The sequence below is a fragment of the Sparus aurata genome, chromosome 14, assembly GCF_900880675.1.
Source record: "Sparus aurata chromosome 14, fSpaAur1.1, whole genome shotgun sequence".
Classification (NCBI taxonomy): domain Eukaryota; kingdom Metazoa; phylum Chordata; class Actinopteri; order Spariformes; family Sparidae; genus Sparus; species Sparus aurata.
The window spans coordinates 19,381,305-19,398,697 of NC_044200.1; the positions used below are offsets into that span (position 1 = coordinate 19,381,305).

Consider the following 17,393-nt stretch of genomic DNA (forward strand, 5'->3'; position numbering starts at 1 on the left):
ATCCTTCACATTAAAAGCCCAACACGTAGAGGCTCTACGTGTTACGCTTTTAAACGGGCACCTCGTAAAGCTTTGCACTGATTTTCCCTGTCGGTGATGTGATGTCGTCTGCAGATGGAGGAGAAGAACAGGCAGCTGCAGGAGAGGCTGGAGCTCGCCGAGCAGAAGCTGCAGCAGACGATGCGGAAGGCCGAGACGCTGCCGGAGGTCGAGGCCGAGCTGGCGCAGAGGATAGCGGCCCTCACGAAGGTAGGAACGGCGCGCGCGGCCTTTCCGCCCCACGTGCTCACACATTCCCACAGATGCCCTCCTCTCTGGAGTTTTTTTTCTCTCTGATGTGTAAGTGTGCACGTTGGTGTCATGTCATGACGTTTTTCAACATGTCCCTCTCCTCTCCCTCGGCCACGTAGTCTGACTCCAGCTCCTCTTCCTCCCCCGATGATTATCACTTTGTTATGGAAGCTAAACTCCAAGACATGAACTCCATTCTTAGGAAGGTAGTCCCACGGGGCGTCACAGCTACCGCCAACTCCTGTAGAGAGCAGATTTCATTCATTTCTCTTGTTAGTGTTTTGTGGCGGGCGTGTTTTTGACTGGGATTCTGCTCTGGCTGTTCTACCACCACGGGACAGCTGCATGGCTCTTCTGGCTGGAGCTCATACTTGGCAGCGCTGGAGGAGCTCTCCTCCTCTTTCATTCTGTCCTTTGGTGGCCTCCATCTTTTTTCTCCTTTGTTTCAACCAGCTCTCTCTGCAGTCGTGCTTTAAAGATTAAAAAAAAAACAAAAAAAAAAACGATAGACATCCATCTTTGAGTTTTTGGGATAGAGGCTTTGGCTTGTGTCGTCGCCACTGCTTTTTTTTTTTTTTTTCTCTTTGTTGCCGTCGAGCGGATCGTCAGCGTATCATCGTGCCCTCTTCTTTCTTTTTTTTTTTGTCTTGTCTATGCTGTGTGATCCATGTGTAGGCGGAGGAGCGTCACGGGAGCATCGAGGAGCGAATGAGGCACTTGGAATGCCAGCTGGAGGAGAAGAACCAGGAGCTGCTACGGGTGAGTCACGGCGGAGGCGTCGTGCCAGGGCAGCGCCGACCGGGCCAGCCACTCCCGCATGAGCGCGACAGCTTGAGGCGACTGTGGCTGATGACACCATGTCTGATTTATCACCGGTGACACTTGACCGCATCAGTATTTCACACACTCTGTTTGTAAAAAAAAAAACGCTCACACATGATGCAGCGATGCACTTACTCACAGCAGTGTCTTAAAAATCACATTTTGATTTAAATATCATCCCAGAATACAAAAAAAATGGAAATCCATAAAATGCTCCATCTTTCCAAATATCTAGCCGGTGCATCACTGCAGAAAACAGTTCATCTCTTGTTTACCAGTTTTCCTCAGGTGTGTTACTCAGTTAACTATACAAACGTGGTCAATGATTAAAAGTACCCAATCAATGCTGATTGTTTATCTGTAAATACTGGTGCGTTCATCAATACAGTCAGAAACTAAGATATTCACAGTTCCAGTTTCACAGCGTCCTCCGTATGGAAGATATTTCAGGTCAAAATAAAAGAGAAAATTCAAAGATACAATTCAAAGATTATTGTTTTATTACACTTTGAGGAACATTCAGGCAGTAGTTAAAACATTAAAAAATGAAAATTGAGAAGCACATTTCGTATATTGTAAAGTTACAATTTGAAAATGCAAATTGAATGATTGAAGAAAGTGACATTTAAAATTCAAAAGCTTGAAACAAAACTGTCAATCTGTCAAAATGAAATTGAAAATAGCGACGGAAGCGAGACGAGTGGAACATCAGAGGTGTTTTTCCAAAATGAGCAAGAGGAAAACCTGTTTAGATTTGTTTTGCATTTACATTTAAAGTCTGTCAGTCATTAAATCAGGGGGAAATAATCAGTAGATCTTTCTAATTTCATGTAACTTCAGTGAAAGATTGAAAAGCTATCGCCGTAATTATACTGAGTTTGTCCATGTAGCTCGTCGCTTTACAGCAAACATTCTGAAGGTGTCGCGGTCAGTCGGCATGAAATATGACTTTTTCCACCGCGTGCTTCCTCCCTGCAGGCCCGACAGCGGGAAAAGATGAACGAAGAGCACAACAAGCGACTCTCAGACACGGTGGACCGACTCCTCACCGAGTCCAACGAGCGTCTCCAGCTCCACCTGAAGGAGAGGATGGCGGCTCTGGAAGAGAAGGTCAAAGATGGCCGCCGTGTTGAATGAAACCTCTCAATACTAGTAAACGTCAGGAAGGAGCTTATTGTCTTGTTTCTTCCTCTTTGCAGAATCTGTTAATCCAGGACTCAGAAGGTTACAGGAAACAGTACGAGGAGTCAATCCAAGAAAAAGTAGGTCGCAGAGATCAGGGAATGATGATTATGATTTAATAACGGGGCTTTATAATGGAGAAATAATAAGGTCGACGTTTTATTTTTTATAAACCTCTGCGGTTGAATATTGATAAGGTTCCCACACTGGGGGGGAGAGAATTGGATAGATTTCATAAGCAGAAAGTATCACTCTGTCCCTTAGTGTTCAGCAATATGATGATAATGAGGCCCAGCGGCTCTCAGCCGTGTCAACAGAACATCAATATGACGACTGTACTGTATGACGCTCATTCTCTGGACGCTTAACATCATAGACACGTCCCGTAATCACATCTCGCCCGATTGTTTCTTCCAGTCGCAGCTGGCAGACGAGATCGAGAAGCTGAGATCGGAGCTCGACCAATTCAGATTGAGGGCAGGCTCCCTCACAGAACCCACCCTGTCACGGTAGGTGTAATAATGTTGGACTTGTCGTGTATTTTCTGCAGCCATATGTGACTTCAGATCACTGGACCCTGAAAAACCTCCACTGAACTTTGAACTCGTGAAATTGGCTGTCCGCGAAGCTCGGCCACTTTTTGATGAAGTTATAATGCCTGTAAAACTTTCTGTTCTTGCACAGCACATATGAAGTGTTCAATGACGACAGCGTCAAATTGTTATTTATTATTTTTTTTAAACAATCGTCCTTGATTTTAGACGGAAGTAAACAAAAACTGGCATCCCATTTCAAGCAAGCGGTTCCTGATTTTGTCAGGTGGAATCACAGCTGTTTCTGGCATGAGGCTGTGGCTAGCTAGTTAGCTCATTTAGCTAACATTAGCTTCATCAGTTGGTTGAAAACACTGTCTCAAGCTGAAGCATTTTGAAAAGTTTTTGTAAAAGAGGTCTGCGGGGTATTCACTCAGCAGCTACATACTGTGCATTATGCTAAAATTGAGAGGGAAATGAGCTAAATGTCCCGCCAAAAAGTTAGCATCCTCAACAGTTGATGGTCAACACAGTGGCCTTAACACCAGTCCTACTATTATGAGTTTGTTATGGAAAGATTATCGTTAAAAAAAGATACAACAGTACTATCTCAGGTAATGCTGGCTTGGGTTAACAGGTGTGATAACTTCCCCTAAACCAGTATTAGGCTGGAAGAGCTGCTAACTTTGCCTTTAGCCCTGTTAGCATCCAGCACCGACTTCCACAAGGTGTTTTTATTACTACAAAACAAATACGGTAGCTGTTAACATGGCTTTTTTTTTTTTTTTTTAGATCCAGTTCACTGCAGTTCTGGAGCACACACACAGTTAAGCTAACTGTATAAGCAAGATGGGTCCGTGTCCAGACATTAGTCAGTATACGGACACCGACTTGAGTCAAGGATGCTCTAAAAAAGAGGCTCGTAGCTAAAGTTGCAACGTAGCATCTCTATTATTTTGTCCCTGGATGACATTGCCTGGCTAAGATCCGGTAGAAGACTAATAGAAAGCCCCAAAATTCTGCCACACATAACCGATGCAACCTAAGATCGTGTACGTATGTAACAGGAAGCGGGTAAAGTGCAGGAAAACAGATGTTCTCCCTCCAGTAGCGGCTCTGTTATTTTATCTGTCACTGATGAAGCAATTTGCTCCGCACTATTGTTAGAAACACTGGTATCACTGCACTCTCCGTGTCTATTCTTGGATGTTTTTCTGGCTCCGCTTTCATGCTGCATGGGGCTCTAATATTACAGTGCTGATGTGTTGACAGCAGCGGCAATAATATCCACCGTAGAAAAAAAAACCATTTGCAGCCGTAGAAAAAAAGTACACTCTACACCACATCGCTGCCACTATTAGCCTCGCTTTAGGTATCAGGTACCATCCCAGTTTTTGTGCCGTCTCGTCTTTTTTGTAATCTGTCTTCACGGCTCAGTCGGAGGATGTTTTTTTTTATTGCAGGAACACATCAGAGAACATTTCAGGTGTAGTTTTACTGATAAATGCTCGTCCTCAGGTCTCATCTGGACACGTCGGCCGAGCTCCGATTCTCGTTGGGATCGCTGGCTGAGACCCAGTCGGACCACTACCGCTCGGCCAAGGTCATCCGCCGGCCGAGGAGAGGTCGGGTGGGTCTGCGTGAAACCAAGGTGAGCCACACAGTCTCAGTCTCCGTACGTCTAACGTTTTCATATCAAACTGGTCGGTCGCTGTTTGTTCTGTAGGTTAGAAATCGGCACACCCTGTAAGTCTTCATGAGAACCCTGTAGGCTGTAATTTCGCTCTAGTACTAAAAGTGTCCAATACGGTAATATAATTAACCTTTAGTGAGGGTGTTTAAAATCACATTAACATCTTGTCTTTTGGTCCCTGGGGAGAAAGGCAAGCGTGAGAGGTGATTTCAGTCTCAAGTCGCCCTCATACTTTGGTGTCGCCGTCTGATTTTTGAAAATGTTACTTCCCTGAGGAGTTAAAGATTAAACTAGACGCAGTCGTCACAGCCTGTCCTCTTCTTTTCTCCGCAGGCTAAATCTCTGGGCGAGCAGGAGTGGCGCTCGCAGCAGCTCGGGGTTCTGGGAGGCCACCACTTCGAGAGCGACACGGAGATGTCGGACATCGACGACGACGACAGGGAAACGCTGTTCAGCTCCATGGACCTGCTCTCGCCCAGCGGCCACTCCGACGCACAAACCCTGGCCATGATGCTGCAGGAGCAGCTGGACGCAATCAACAAGGAGATCCGGTACTTGACGCATAATTCCTCCAGCGCATAAGCAGCGCTGACTCGGGCGTGTGCGAGCTGACCAATCAGAGGAGACTTGGTAGTCAGGAGGAGGGGCCTTAAAGAGACAGGAGTGTTTCAGACAGAGCTGCAGCACGGGACAGAATGAGAAAACTGATGAGTTATTCTAGTAGTAAACTAAAAATAAAATCATGTAGTATGTCTCCTTTAAAGGCCAGATTCCCAGACGTATCGATTCGCTTACTTTACTTCCTGCTTTCTTCATCCATTTTTACTTCAAATCCAGTTACCACATGATGTGTTTTTTAAGATCATGTCCCTGAAAGCTGAGCCGGTTTGGATTCCTTTTTTTTTGCAGATTAAAAACATCGCTGACTTCTGGTGGTGATTCTCTGCTGTTGGATTAATCCCTCCTCTCAGCGGATAACTGTCTCCACTGCTTTTAGGTTTCTTATCTCTGCCTTATCTCTACGCCCGTCCTCGGCTCCTTTTCCGACACTCCAGCCAAAATCTATATGTTTTTGGATTAAATAACACGATCCATTAGGAACAGGTCGGCCACAGAGGCAGAAAAAAGGATCATGGAGAAACTTTTCGAGCCCTTTTTTTTCAGCATAATGTGCCCGCCCACTCGCCAGCCATATTATCTGCATTACTGTCCCACAAATATGCTAAAACGTGGCTTCACACGCTGCTTCTGACCGAAATGTTCGCGCTCACTCGGAGGTTTTAGTCGTCTGTAGACAAGATGAACACTTTCCTCGTGTGTGAGGGGAGTGCGGTCTGCCTCTTGCGTGTTAATGCTGTAATTATCCCGCGCTGATAAGTATTCATAACCCCCGGGCGCAACTTTTCTTTCGAGGGCTCTTAACGCGCCTTTTGCTCTTCGCTAATTTACATCCCCGTCAGTAGACGCCGTGCCACATTTCTTTCGGGAGGAGTTAATTCAAACCGGATGGCAGGCGGTGGTCTTGAAGCTTTCAGCTAATTACAAAGTTGGACCCTGGATATGTTAAAGCTAATGACCTGACTTTTAGCCTTTTTATCTCCTCGCTATGGCTTTTAATTAGCGCTGCTCACACTGTAGGTATTTAACAGGATGTGTTGGACACATTTCCGAGCGTCCACCTCCAACCGATAAAGCTCAGCTCTGCAGCGCTGATACAGATATGCTTGGAAGTTAAAGTTCTTGACCGCGGCTGACTTTTTTTTCTCCACGCTTCTTCTCAAAGGCTGATCCAGGAGGAGAAGGAGTCGACGGAGCTGCGGGCGGAGGAGATCGAGAACCGGGTGGCCAGCGTCAGCCTCGAGGGCCTCAACCTGGCCCGAATGCACCACCACGGAGCCTCCATCACTGCCTCGGCCACCGCCTCCTCCTTGGCCTCCTCCTCCCCGCCCAGCGGACACTCCACGCCCAAGCTCGACCCCCGAAGCCCCGCCCGCGACATGGAGCGCATGGGGGTGATGACGCTGGTGAGTAAACTCCGGACAGTGACGATGGAGTAATGATTAATGATTAACGTACCTGATGTGCGCCATCCATCCACGTAGCAAAAACAGATCGGCTGTGAAATAGAAGTTTTGATTTATCCCTTAATTTTATAGTCAGTACATTGTAATTTTAAAGAGGTAACATACTGCAAGAATCTGTTTATAACTAAACTTTTAAACTCTATTTTATTGAATACTAGACATAAAAAGTCATGATTTTTTTTGACATTTTTTGAGGTTTTATTGCCACAAACATTTTATGTAATTTCGTCTTTCCATCATTTTGTCAATTTGAGTCAAGCTGGCAAAGCTTTAAACCTAACCACTGTCTTTTTACTGTATACTTGCACTCACCTGTTGGCTAAATGTAGATTAAACTCACCATAATAACCATATTCTTACATCAAACCCTTCTGTGCACGGGCCCACACGAGTCCAGCTTACCTGCAGTGCTTGAATAGGAAAAAAGTTGATGTTTTGTCCAATAACCAGCCTCAGTTTTGGTTAAAAAAAAACTAGTTAAAAGAGATATTAAATGCTTTCAATTTAAGTGTTTGATACCTGTAGGCACCCTGCAAAATCTTTGTCGTCATGACGGTTTGTTCAAACACTTCAGACACTCGGATAGAGAAGCAGGAGTATCTGGGGTTCTGCTAAAAAGATCGAGCTGCTCACATCTTTGATATCGACCCATGTTTCCGTTGCAGTATCGTGAGTTTTAGACGTGTCCTGCAGTTTGAGATTTCACACTGATAGGGGAAAAAAAACAGACGATTGTTACGTTACAAGACGGGCAAAACTGCTAAAATGTCTGACAGCCAGAGGGATTCACTGTCCCTGCCTCACACAGCAGCATTATGTGAAGTCCAAGCGGGTACTTTCAGGGACTTATGTCTTACTTTTAGAGATTATACCACTTCTTTTTTCTTTTTTTTTAAGTTGTACACAAAACATGTCTCGCTCTGTCGTGGGAAGCGTGCCATATGCCCCTCAGCAGCTCGTGTCATGTTTCAGACATCATTCTTGTTTATCAGCTGTTCTGTTGAGGTTTTTCTTCTTCTTTTTTTTTCGGCATCTCTGCATGTTAAGCTGTAAAAGCTACAGAAGACATCACATTTTAAAGACTTCGCGCTGCATTAGATAAGCGTGCAGGGGGGAGTTGTGACTGAAGCTGTCTCGCCTCCGTCAGCTGTCACGATGCGGGCCCAGATGTCGAGGCTTATAGTTTTCTCCAGAAATAGACAATAACGCCTCGCGGATCCTCTCTAACTCGCTTCGATTGGCTCTGCGACGCTCCAGATGTGACCGGCGAAGAGGAAACGCGTCGCGCGTGCGCCAGAAAGAGGAGGGAGAGTCTGATGTGGAATGAGGCTTTGATTTTATTGATCGCGCAAATGAGCTGTTTACCAATCCGTCTTCGTCCCTCTCTGCATCGATCCGAGCATCGATGCCGTCTTATCGGGGCGAACGCTCATGATTATCTAATGGTGTATGATATTTATGTGATTGAGCCAATTGGCTTTCATTCATCACCGACACTGACGTTTTGTCCTTTCTCTGCCTCAACAGCCCAGCGACCTGAGGAAACACAGGAGAAAGGTACGCGCAGCCTCGCCAGTGCAGAAACAGATTATTTGAATGTGACACCCTGGATAGAAATAGGTGATTGGGTCGTGTCTGAGGGTTGCGTCTCTTTGCCTTCGTCCCCTCAGATTGCAGCTGTGGACGAGGACGGCCGAGAGGACAAGGCCACCATCAAGTGCGAGACCTCACCGCCTCCGACGCCACGCACCGTCCGGATGACGCACACACTGCCAGCCTCCTCGCACAACGACGCACGAGGGTAAGGAAGGAGTTAGATTGCCTTTCTTTCTCGGATGCAGATTCTTATTCTGCCTTGCAAAAACGTTAGCTTGACGTTCTGCTCAGTCTTCATTAGCTGTGCCTGTTTTTTGTTTTTTTTTCCTCTCTGGATGATAATGAGATGGTTTACTGCCCACACAGAAAGCTTCCAATTCAGCCGCCGTTTTGCCGTGAATAATGTGTTTTTTTAGCACTCGTAGAGATGATCTGGGCACTTTTTCCGCATTTAAATCACAGACGGTAGCAACAGTATTCAGATTAGTCTTCAGTAATTGGCACGAATAAATAAGCTGTAAAAAGGGGAAGTTTGTGAAGAGCGGCAAATACTTCACAGAAATGCGTGTTTCTGGAGAACAGAGCAAAGGAAGGGGTTAAGCACTGTTGACTCTCATTATTCTCAAGCTTAAAAATGGCAATTATCTGGTGTTTTCTGCGTTCGCGTCTCCAGGATCGTGGCCTCTCTGGAGGCCGAGGCCAGCGCGCTGAGCAGCGTCGCCAGCAGCCAGGACTCCCTCCACAAGCAGCCGAAGAAGAAGGGCATCAAATCCTCCATCGGACGGCTGTTTGGCAAGAAGGAGAAAGGCAGGATGGCACATATGGCACACAGACACGTCATGCTAGATCCGCAAGGTGGGCAGTCAGAACGTGTTCCAGAAGACAACAGCAGCCGTCAGCACTGGTGTCAATATGCCGATCGTTCAGACAACATCTAGTTCAGCCACAGATCTGTTTTGTAGGCAGGGTTTCTATGAGTTCATGCAATGAGACACCAAAACTCCAACTGAATTAAACTAAGCGTGATATCACACCTGCTAATAATTGCAGTAATAACATTAAAGACCATGTTTATGCCTAATTGGGTGGAAACCAGAAGCTCCGACACTTGAAAAACTCGACAAACGCATCAGAATCAGATCATCAGTGAATGAAACTGACTGAATTACTGACTGAGTTTTTACCCCGAAAGAAAGATTGTAATGACCCGACATGCTCAACAGGCAGCACAGAAATGTGATCATATCAAAAAAATGTGCATCTATTCAAATAAAAATACAAATACATTTGACAAATATTGTATATTTATTGTACAAAATGTCCCATGATGCAATCTGTCGCTGCGACAACCATTTGTAACAATTGAAATATATTTAAATGTATAAATCCATTTAAATTATCACCTTTTTTAAAAGTGCAATATCTCAGGATTGGCCACCTTTTAAAATTCACACTCAGGTGAAAATCAGGGTGCTAACATGTTAGCTGCTGCCAACTGAAGCCGCCCTTAGCGACTTAGCTCAATTAGCGGTGCAGCTAGTGATGTGAACTGGGAGCTGTGGGACTTGGGTCACGTCCGTGCTTTAAACTGGAATGTACCAGAGCTAGCAGATTAGCACGCTAACTTCCATAGTTGGCTATCTCTGCAGCACGATACAGTGGCTGTGTCCCAATTCAGGGTCTGCATCCTTCGAAGGACCAGGCTTTGCGTCCTTTGTAGGCGAGTCCTTCGGAGAGACCTTCGTAGGCCTCATCAACCGCTGTTAATGGGACGGTCTAGTCTTCGGAGCATTTCCTGGTTGCGTCACCAGATGGTCCCACTCCAAGCCTTACGTCACGATTTCTGCGTCATGTGAAGTCGCCAATTTCTTCCTTCCTTTCCTTGTTTTTTCGGGCGCGCAAAGAATCTTGGGATATGGGAGGCCACGAAGGAAGTAGTGGTGCATCCTCCAAAAAGAGGAAAAAGAAGGCTGCATTTAAAGGAGCCTTTGAATTAGGACAGCCTTTGCGCAGCGTTGTGACGTAATTGGCCTTCACATGCGTCCTTCGAAGGATGCACCCCCTGACTTGGGACACAGCCACTGACATCATGACGTCAAAACAACACATTGACCCTTTAAGCGTGTGGAACAACAAATAAAAATATGACACAAATATATGTAACCATATTGTTTTATCAGAGTCACGTTGTCGTGTTTAGTTTGTATCATACAGCATCGTTCTCTGACAGTAATCACTGATATCTTGCGTTCCTTCTCCGTCTCTCAGCCACCATGATGGACGACATGGCGGGCCAGGACATGGGGATGGGCAAGCTGGGAACTCAGGCCGAGAAGGACCGCAGGTTGAAAAAGAAGTAAGCTCCGTCCGAAAGCACCACATCGCAGACACTACACCCACCTTACACACAAGTATCCATTTAACACTGTGACCGTATTAACTTCACGGTCATATTTACGGCGTCCTCCAGCTGTGTGCTTTTAGACCTCACCTTTGACACGCAGGCAGAGGCCGTAACCTCCACCTCTCCTGTGTTTACCTTCAGCTCTGTGAGAGCACAGATGCGTACGTACTGTGTGTAATACCATCACCCACATCCAGAGCAGGAATCGATAAGAAAGCAGAAGCCAGAGATCAGCCTCACTGTATTCAGACGCAGAGCCAGAGTCGGACTATTGATCCGAGCTGAAAAACCAATTAATCTCACACAGCTGTTTTGTCAATCTGGAAGCCACAGATGTGCTTTCTTTATTTTTTTTTCCTGCCCAACACACCACCTAATTATTACACTCACAGTCAGAACGGGGGGATAAAAAGGTGGAACCCCGACACAAATCAGATCTTTCAACAGGATGTATGTGTGTGTGTGTGTATGTGTGTGTGTGTGTGCATTTGCCATGCCCCAGTGCCAAATGATGAATGTCATTTGCTCGAAAAAGTTGCACATGGGAGTTGTCATGACGAATAACTTTGCCTCCCCCCCCATCGTAGTCGGTTCAGTAGCGAGTGAACGTCCGCCGTGTGTTTTGACGAAGCGTGTTGTTTCTCTCCTCCACTGCACTGACTTCTCCATAGCGGTGTCTCCGGGATTTAAACGGGGGGGGGGGGGCCTCCACCTCCACCTCCACCGCCACCGCCACCGCCACCTTTTTTGCATCTTGGCGCCTCCTCCACACCGCATGCCATCGAAGCTGCCTGCACTGTTTTCTTTTTTCTTTTCTCTCCATTTCAGCATCTTGATCGATTCAATACCGCTGTGGTGGTTCTCTCATTGCTGGACGTGTGTGTTTTTTTGTCTTTCTTTATTTTTTGTTGTTCTTTTTCCTTCAAGAGTTAACGACCAGGTATCTGAATGTAAAAACTGAGCATCTGAATGTGAGGCCGTGGAAGGGGGGGGGGGGGGAGGGAGGGAGGGGAGGGGGGAGTCTTGCTGTGTCTTTTTTCTTCAGTGCATTTTCTCTCATTTCCTCTTTGCTGCACGAGATGTTGGTCGGGGGAACTGCATTGTTGGAAGGATGACTTGGTTCCACCGATGCTCCCCGTGTGAACGAATGGGCCCCTCCATTTGTGAGATTTGACGCGTGTGTGCTGAGTGCTGATCTTTTTTTTTTTTGTTTTCAAATTGCTTAAATTTACTCGTTTTAACACTTTGTGTACTTTTGTCTCCCCGTCGCTCTCTCTCTCTCTCTCTCCTCTTTTGACTCTCTCCTCTCTTTACCCTTCCTCTCCCTCTCATCATCCTCTGACTCTAACCAAAAACAGCGGGTAAGTTGTGAGGATGTGTGAACTGACCTCCTGGATAATGACACATTGTCGCTGTCTGCCATCTTCTCCTGTCTGTCCTCCCATCTCCCCCCCCCCCCCCTCCCCCCACCCACCCGAAAGACCAGTGGCCACAAAAAGCTGACGTCTCTCTTTTATCTGTTCATCTCTCTATCCTATCGCGGCTGTTTTGACGACGCCATTGCGCTCTTTCTGTCTTCCTTTCTTTCTTTCTTTCTTTCTTTTCCCCATCGACCATCTGAAGACGTTTCTTCCCCTCCCCCCCCTTTTTACAGTTCAATGGCAGCTGCATCGTGGCCGGACGCTAAAAAAATAATAATAATAACAATAAAATACTGGGGTTGAATTTTTTTACACACCTGGAATGTCTTCTCCTCTCCTTATATGTGTCTCTATCTATTTGTGTGGAAATAACCGGCTGCAACGTCTGGTTATGGGAAATGTTCTTTTTTCTGTTTTTGTATGATTTTGTCATAACCTTACTTCCCTCTCCCCAGCTATGTTCAGTGGATGTATTTCCTCCATGCATTAGCACCCGACCTGAACATAAAAAAAACCAAACAAACATGGGGGCTCTCTCTTCCCCCCCCATGTGCTGGATAGATAAGACAGTGAATGTACCTGATTGTGTCTGGATCAACACATTTCCTCTGTCCCCCCTGTAGGCTTTTGTTTTCTTTTTTTGTTTTTTTTTTTGTTCTCGTACGCCATGTATGCTGTGTTCAAGCGCCCTTTCACTGTACTGAGGCCTTCAACGCTGAGAGTGCCACACGTGTCATGTTACTCATGTTTATTACTCTCTCCATTTTTGTCAAGTCCTTTGACAAACACACTCAGGGAATGCGTTGTTGATTCAGAGTTTCTCTGTGATGAAATGTGTTCACGAAAACAGACCGAGATCCGCATTGTTTTTTGGGTTTTTTTCTGTATGTGTGGGTGCGAGTGCGAGTGTGTTCCTCGTTCCCCCCTCTTTGTTTGTCCAGTATGAGCTCTCTATCTCCGCGTCTCGCCGAGTGTGGGAGGAACAAATAGATCCGCAAATGTTGCGGCCGAGAGCGCGTAATCGCCGCTCTTTGTGTCGGCGAGGTGCGGTTTGCATCAGCGGCTCTCAAAGCGAGGCAAAACAAAAGCCCAGAAAATGTGGAGAAAAGTTTACTTTTAAAAATGCAACGCTGCGTCATTCAAGACCAGCATCAACAAAAGCGTCGGTGAGAAGAAAATATCCCTCAGCGGAGGATGAACTAGGATGAGTCGGCCAGTTGTGCTCAGAGTAACAAATCCAGTGCCGACCAGGTGTATAACCACGATTCCCAAAAAGTTTTTAGTCGGCCTCCAAACTTTCTTTTTGCAATCGGGGTTGTATTTTCTCTAAAAAAGCACATTCATACAGTACAATCCCCCAAATCAGTGATTCCTAAAGTGTGAAGGCCACAAGAGGTCATTTACAATAAAGAGAAGTCTAAGTCTAAGTCTAAGACAATTGATAAATAAACATTTTAAATTTTCAACTCAAGTGTAAATTTATGATAAAAACATTAATGATCAAATATTATCTTTAAAAGTTATCAGACCTGATAAAACTGAGTGAAATAAGGTGTTTTATTCTTCATTTATAAAACCACAGTTTGTCAAAAGTCCCTCCGTAAAAACGATGAAAACAAAAAGACGTAGTTTGAGGACGTCGTGAAGCAGCGCGGGATCATGGGAGTTGTAGTTAAACGACCACTTTGTCCGCTGAAAATCTGACATGATTCAGTAACAAAAAGTCAGCGCGTTAAAGTTTTATTCAAATTGTGTTTTGGCACGTTTTCTTCCTCCCAACCACTCTGTGACGCATCACCTGATGTCACCCCGACACAGGAAGTGAACCACATCGTTGCCTTGAATAGAATTACAGTGTTTCTGGGTTAAGGATGCTTAAAGTACACGAGGTCTAGTCATTTTTAGACATGTTCCATTTTTAATCTGCACCAGAACAGCTACTGAATTGACCTTTAGGGGGACACTGTTCTGAGTACCCATGTTTCAAAGTCAAACATTTGCCTGAATTGGTGACGATTGAATGACATTTGTAGCATCAAGCTCATATCCGAACCGACAAAAATCTCCACCTAATGTCATTAAAATCTGTTAAATAGTTTAATTATCCTGCTTAAAAAACCCCAAAACACACAACATCAACGGAGCCGGTCCTGCTTTCTATTTATAGTGACGTTAAGATTAGAAATCCTGCAGGTGTGTGACGGGGACAAACGCCAGGATTAGAGATTTGAGAATGAGTGTAGCGAGAGGACGGAGTCATAAACACAGCCGCACAAAGCCTCTGTGTGTGTGTGTGTGTGTGTGTGTGTGCGTGTGTGCCTCTTTGAGTGCGGCGCCGCTGTGAGTGTGCTCGGCTCCTCCGGCAGCGCACAGATGAATGATAAAAAAACACTGCCCTTCTCAACACTCTGAGTGTACAGGTGGACTGGGAGATAAAATGTGTATGAGTGCTCACCTCTATACACACACACACAGTCCTGTACACACACACACACACACACACACACACACACACTGTTACTGAGAGGATGTGAGAGAGTTTAAGAGGGGTGTGTTGTGTTGATGGTGATGTACGAGCGCACGCCCTTCACACGCCGTCTCCTCTGTCCCTGCACTCTCAGACACGAGCTGCTGGAGGAGGCCAGGAGAAAGGGTTTACCTTTCGCCCAATGGGACGGTCCCACGGTCGTAGCCTGGCTGGAGGTGAGCTCATCAATCTGTTCTTTAATTGCAAATAAAGTCAACTGAAAGATCCTTCAGGTGTACGTACGAACCCGAGAGCTTTACTTTGCCAATCAGGTGCTTCCTGTTGACTTGACCTGCGTGTGCCCCCTTTAGATAACATGCAGAGTTCATGTTTACCGTGCTGACGTAAATCCTCTCTGACATGATTATTTTCATATTGTGTCGAGCTGTGACCCAGATTCTTCCCCCTGCCCCCGAAGAGAAAAATCTGCATTCAAAACATCGATTATAAACCAGAATAACAATTTCTGATGAATCACTGCAGTGAATCACTCGCTCAGTTTCCCTCCGGCTGGTATTTTTGGAAGGCGCCGGGATGCAGAGCAGGTTAACTCAGACGCTCTGCTGCCCCCTGATGTTCAGCAGGTGACCTGCAGCCAGCGGAGAACAGGTCACGATGGCAGCAATCCCCACACCGCAATGTTCCAGTTGTTGGTGGAGTCAGATTGGGATTATTTGGGCTGAGATTTGCTGATAGCTGTTGAGCAATGTGGTGCTTTAATACAGGGAAGTTAATTTGTCCCATGATTCAGTGAATGTAGAATTAAATGAGTCAAATCATGTCAAAGACAGCATGAAAATCCAAGAATGAGCTGCTGAATCGGTCTCCTCTCCTCTCTCTGTTTCCCCACAGCTGTGGTTGGGAATGCCGGCCTGGTACGTGGCGGCGTGCCGAGCCAACGTGAAGAGCGGCGCCATCATGTCGGCCCTGTCCGACACTGAGATCCAGAGGGAGATCGGCATCAGTAACCCCCTGCACCGGCTCAAGCTGCGCCTGGCCATCCAGGAGATGGTCTCCCTCACCAGCCCCTCGGCCCCGCCCACCTCCAGAACCGTGAGTCGCGCGGACGCTACGGGGGGGGGGGAAACGTGGACGCAGACCGGAGCTGTAGTCGTGCAAACTTTTTTTTCAGAGACGAAGCTGAGCAGGAGGGAAAAGTTAGTAGAGAGCAGAAAAGAAGGAGCGATTAGGATGACAAGTGGAATAGTCAAAACATCTTGGAATATATGCTTTTTTGTAAATTTTTTAGGCTTTTATTGATAGAGCAGCTGAAGATGTGACAGGAAACAGGGGGAGTGACACGGAGCGGAGGGCATCATGCCGGGACTCGAACCCGGTTCCGCTGCAGCGAGGACAAAGCCTCTGTACATGGGACGCCTGCTTCACCCAGTCAGCTAAACGGCGCCCGCTTATATGTCTTTTTGCTTTAAAATTAGACAAATGCGGGGCGTTGTTTAGCTCAGTTGGTAGAGCGCGCCCCATGTGCCGAGGCTCTGCAGCGGACCTGGGTTTGACTCCCGGCCCGGGTCCCTTTGCTGCGTGTCACTCCCCCTCTCTCTCACCCTGTTTCCTGTCATATCTTCAGCTGTACTTTCAATAAAGCCATAAAAAGGCCAAAAAAATACTTAAAAAAAAATAAAAAAATTAGACAAATGCGTGCAGGCATGAGTCACTTTCCTGTCACCAGAACGACCAAACCCCCTTTTTAAATAGGCAAAGTCTTCAGAATTTGCTTTTGCCGCCTGTCAAATTAGACTGCTTTCAACCAAAAGGTACCTTTCTTCTAATCTAACCCTCAACAAGTGAGCGAATAAGCATATAAGTGCAGAACTATTCCACTCCAGCAAAAATTAAAGTTAGACAAGACTAACATGCTTATCTTAACTGGATGAAGCAAAAGCACCTATTCCTCCTGACCTGCATTTACTGTTCTTTAGCCTTTTTACAAAATAAAAGACCAGATTTCTGCCTCCAGATCAGCTCTGACAAGCGTTTGCACGGCTGACTCGTCCTCTCTGCACACGTGCACGAACGCGGCTGACGCGCGTGCAGCCAGCCGGCACATCCGTCAGCGATTATTTTTACACCTCACCCGTTTTCTTTTTTAAACCGTGCTCGTCTTTGTGATGTAAGTGAGCGGATATTACAGCGGGAGTCGGCGGTTAATGAAACATCGCTCCGGTGTGTCCTGCGATTAGAGCTCTCCGGTCGCCTTCGCGGCTCCCTGTTGTCATGGTAATTGCACACAGCCTCTGAGGACTGTGTTTGTTTCTTAATGGCAGTGTCTGTTCCTCGCTGCAGAGCCAGGACTAATGCGCTTTTACACCGAAGGCGCGCAACCAACTATGCAGAGCCATACATCACACATGAGAAGTGGCGCGCTGTTATATAAACCCAGCTGAGAAATATTCATTAAAGTTAGTGTTTGCAGCCTCCACACAAGACTGTCTGTGCATGCTTTAAGTCATAACTCATACGCTCCTGCACTTTCTCCGTCCTCTCCTCTTGTAAAATAACCCAAGCGGTACTATTTTATCCCCCCCCCCCACCCCTCCACTTGCACACCTCATGAAACTTTCATTACAGCACGTGCGAGGCCACAAGCTCCCCCCGACTGTGACGGCGGGGCCCCTCCACCTGTGGTCACACTTTAAAATCCCCCCCTACGCACTCGACAGAGAGGGTTAATTGACCTTGTAAATACGGTGGGACGTGTATATCGAGCAGAAAATTGAGAGAGGAAAGGATTTGGTCATTACAACCGGACCCCCCCGCCCACCTCGAACACCACACAAGTGAGGGAGGGGTCCGCTGGTAGGAGGCGGGAAGTCTGAGCCGCG

General features: G+C 46.4%; 1 protein-coding gene across 14 annotated transcripts in view; it reads left to right on the top strand.

Annotated features, from left to right (window-relative positions):
• Nucleotides 1-17,393, top strand: part of ppfia2 (PTPRF interacting protein alpha 2) — a 180,175-nt gene that overhangs the window by 149,892 nt on the left and 12,890 nt on the right. For 10 of the 14 annotated variants that reach the window (XR_003986676.1, XR_003986675.1, XM_030439561.1 and 7 more), the window contains 15 exons: nt 115-249; nt 967-1,050; nt 2,092-2,223; nt 2,313-2,375; nt 2,713-2,804; nt 4,347-4,479; nt 4,855-5,072; nt 6,305-6,545; nt 8,133-8,162; nt 8,276-8,406; nt 8,875-9,056; nt 10,470-10,557; nt 11,964-11,966; nt 14,648-14,729; nt 15,406-15,606. Coding sequence is in view for 12 of the 14 variants with exons in the window: in XM_030439561.1 (XP_030295421.1) it covers nt 115-249; nt 967-1,050; nt 2,092-2,223; nt 2,313-2,375; nt 2,713-2,804; nt 4,347-4,479; nt 4,855-5,072; nt 6,305-6,545; nt 8,133-8,162; nt 8,276-8,406; nt 8,875-9,056; nt 10,470-10,557; nt 11,964-11,966; nt 14,648-14,729; nt 15,406-15,606 (1,815 nt within the window). In the remaining 2 variants the exon portion in view is untranslated. The remainder of the gene's footprint in view (nt 1-114; nt 250-966; nt 1,051-2,091; nt 2,224-2,312; nt 2,376-2,712; nt 2,805-4,346; nt 4,480-4,854; nt 5,073-6,304; nt 6,546-8,132; nt 8,163-8,275; nt 8,407-8,874; nt 9,057-10,469; nt 10,558-11,963; nt 11,967-14,647; nt 14,730-15,405; nt 15,607-17,393) is intronic. The other 4 variants (XM_030439571.1, XM_030439558.1, XM_030439567.1 and 1 more) reach the window with 1 other exon arrangement.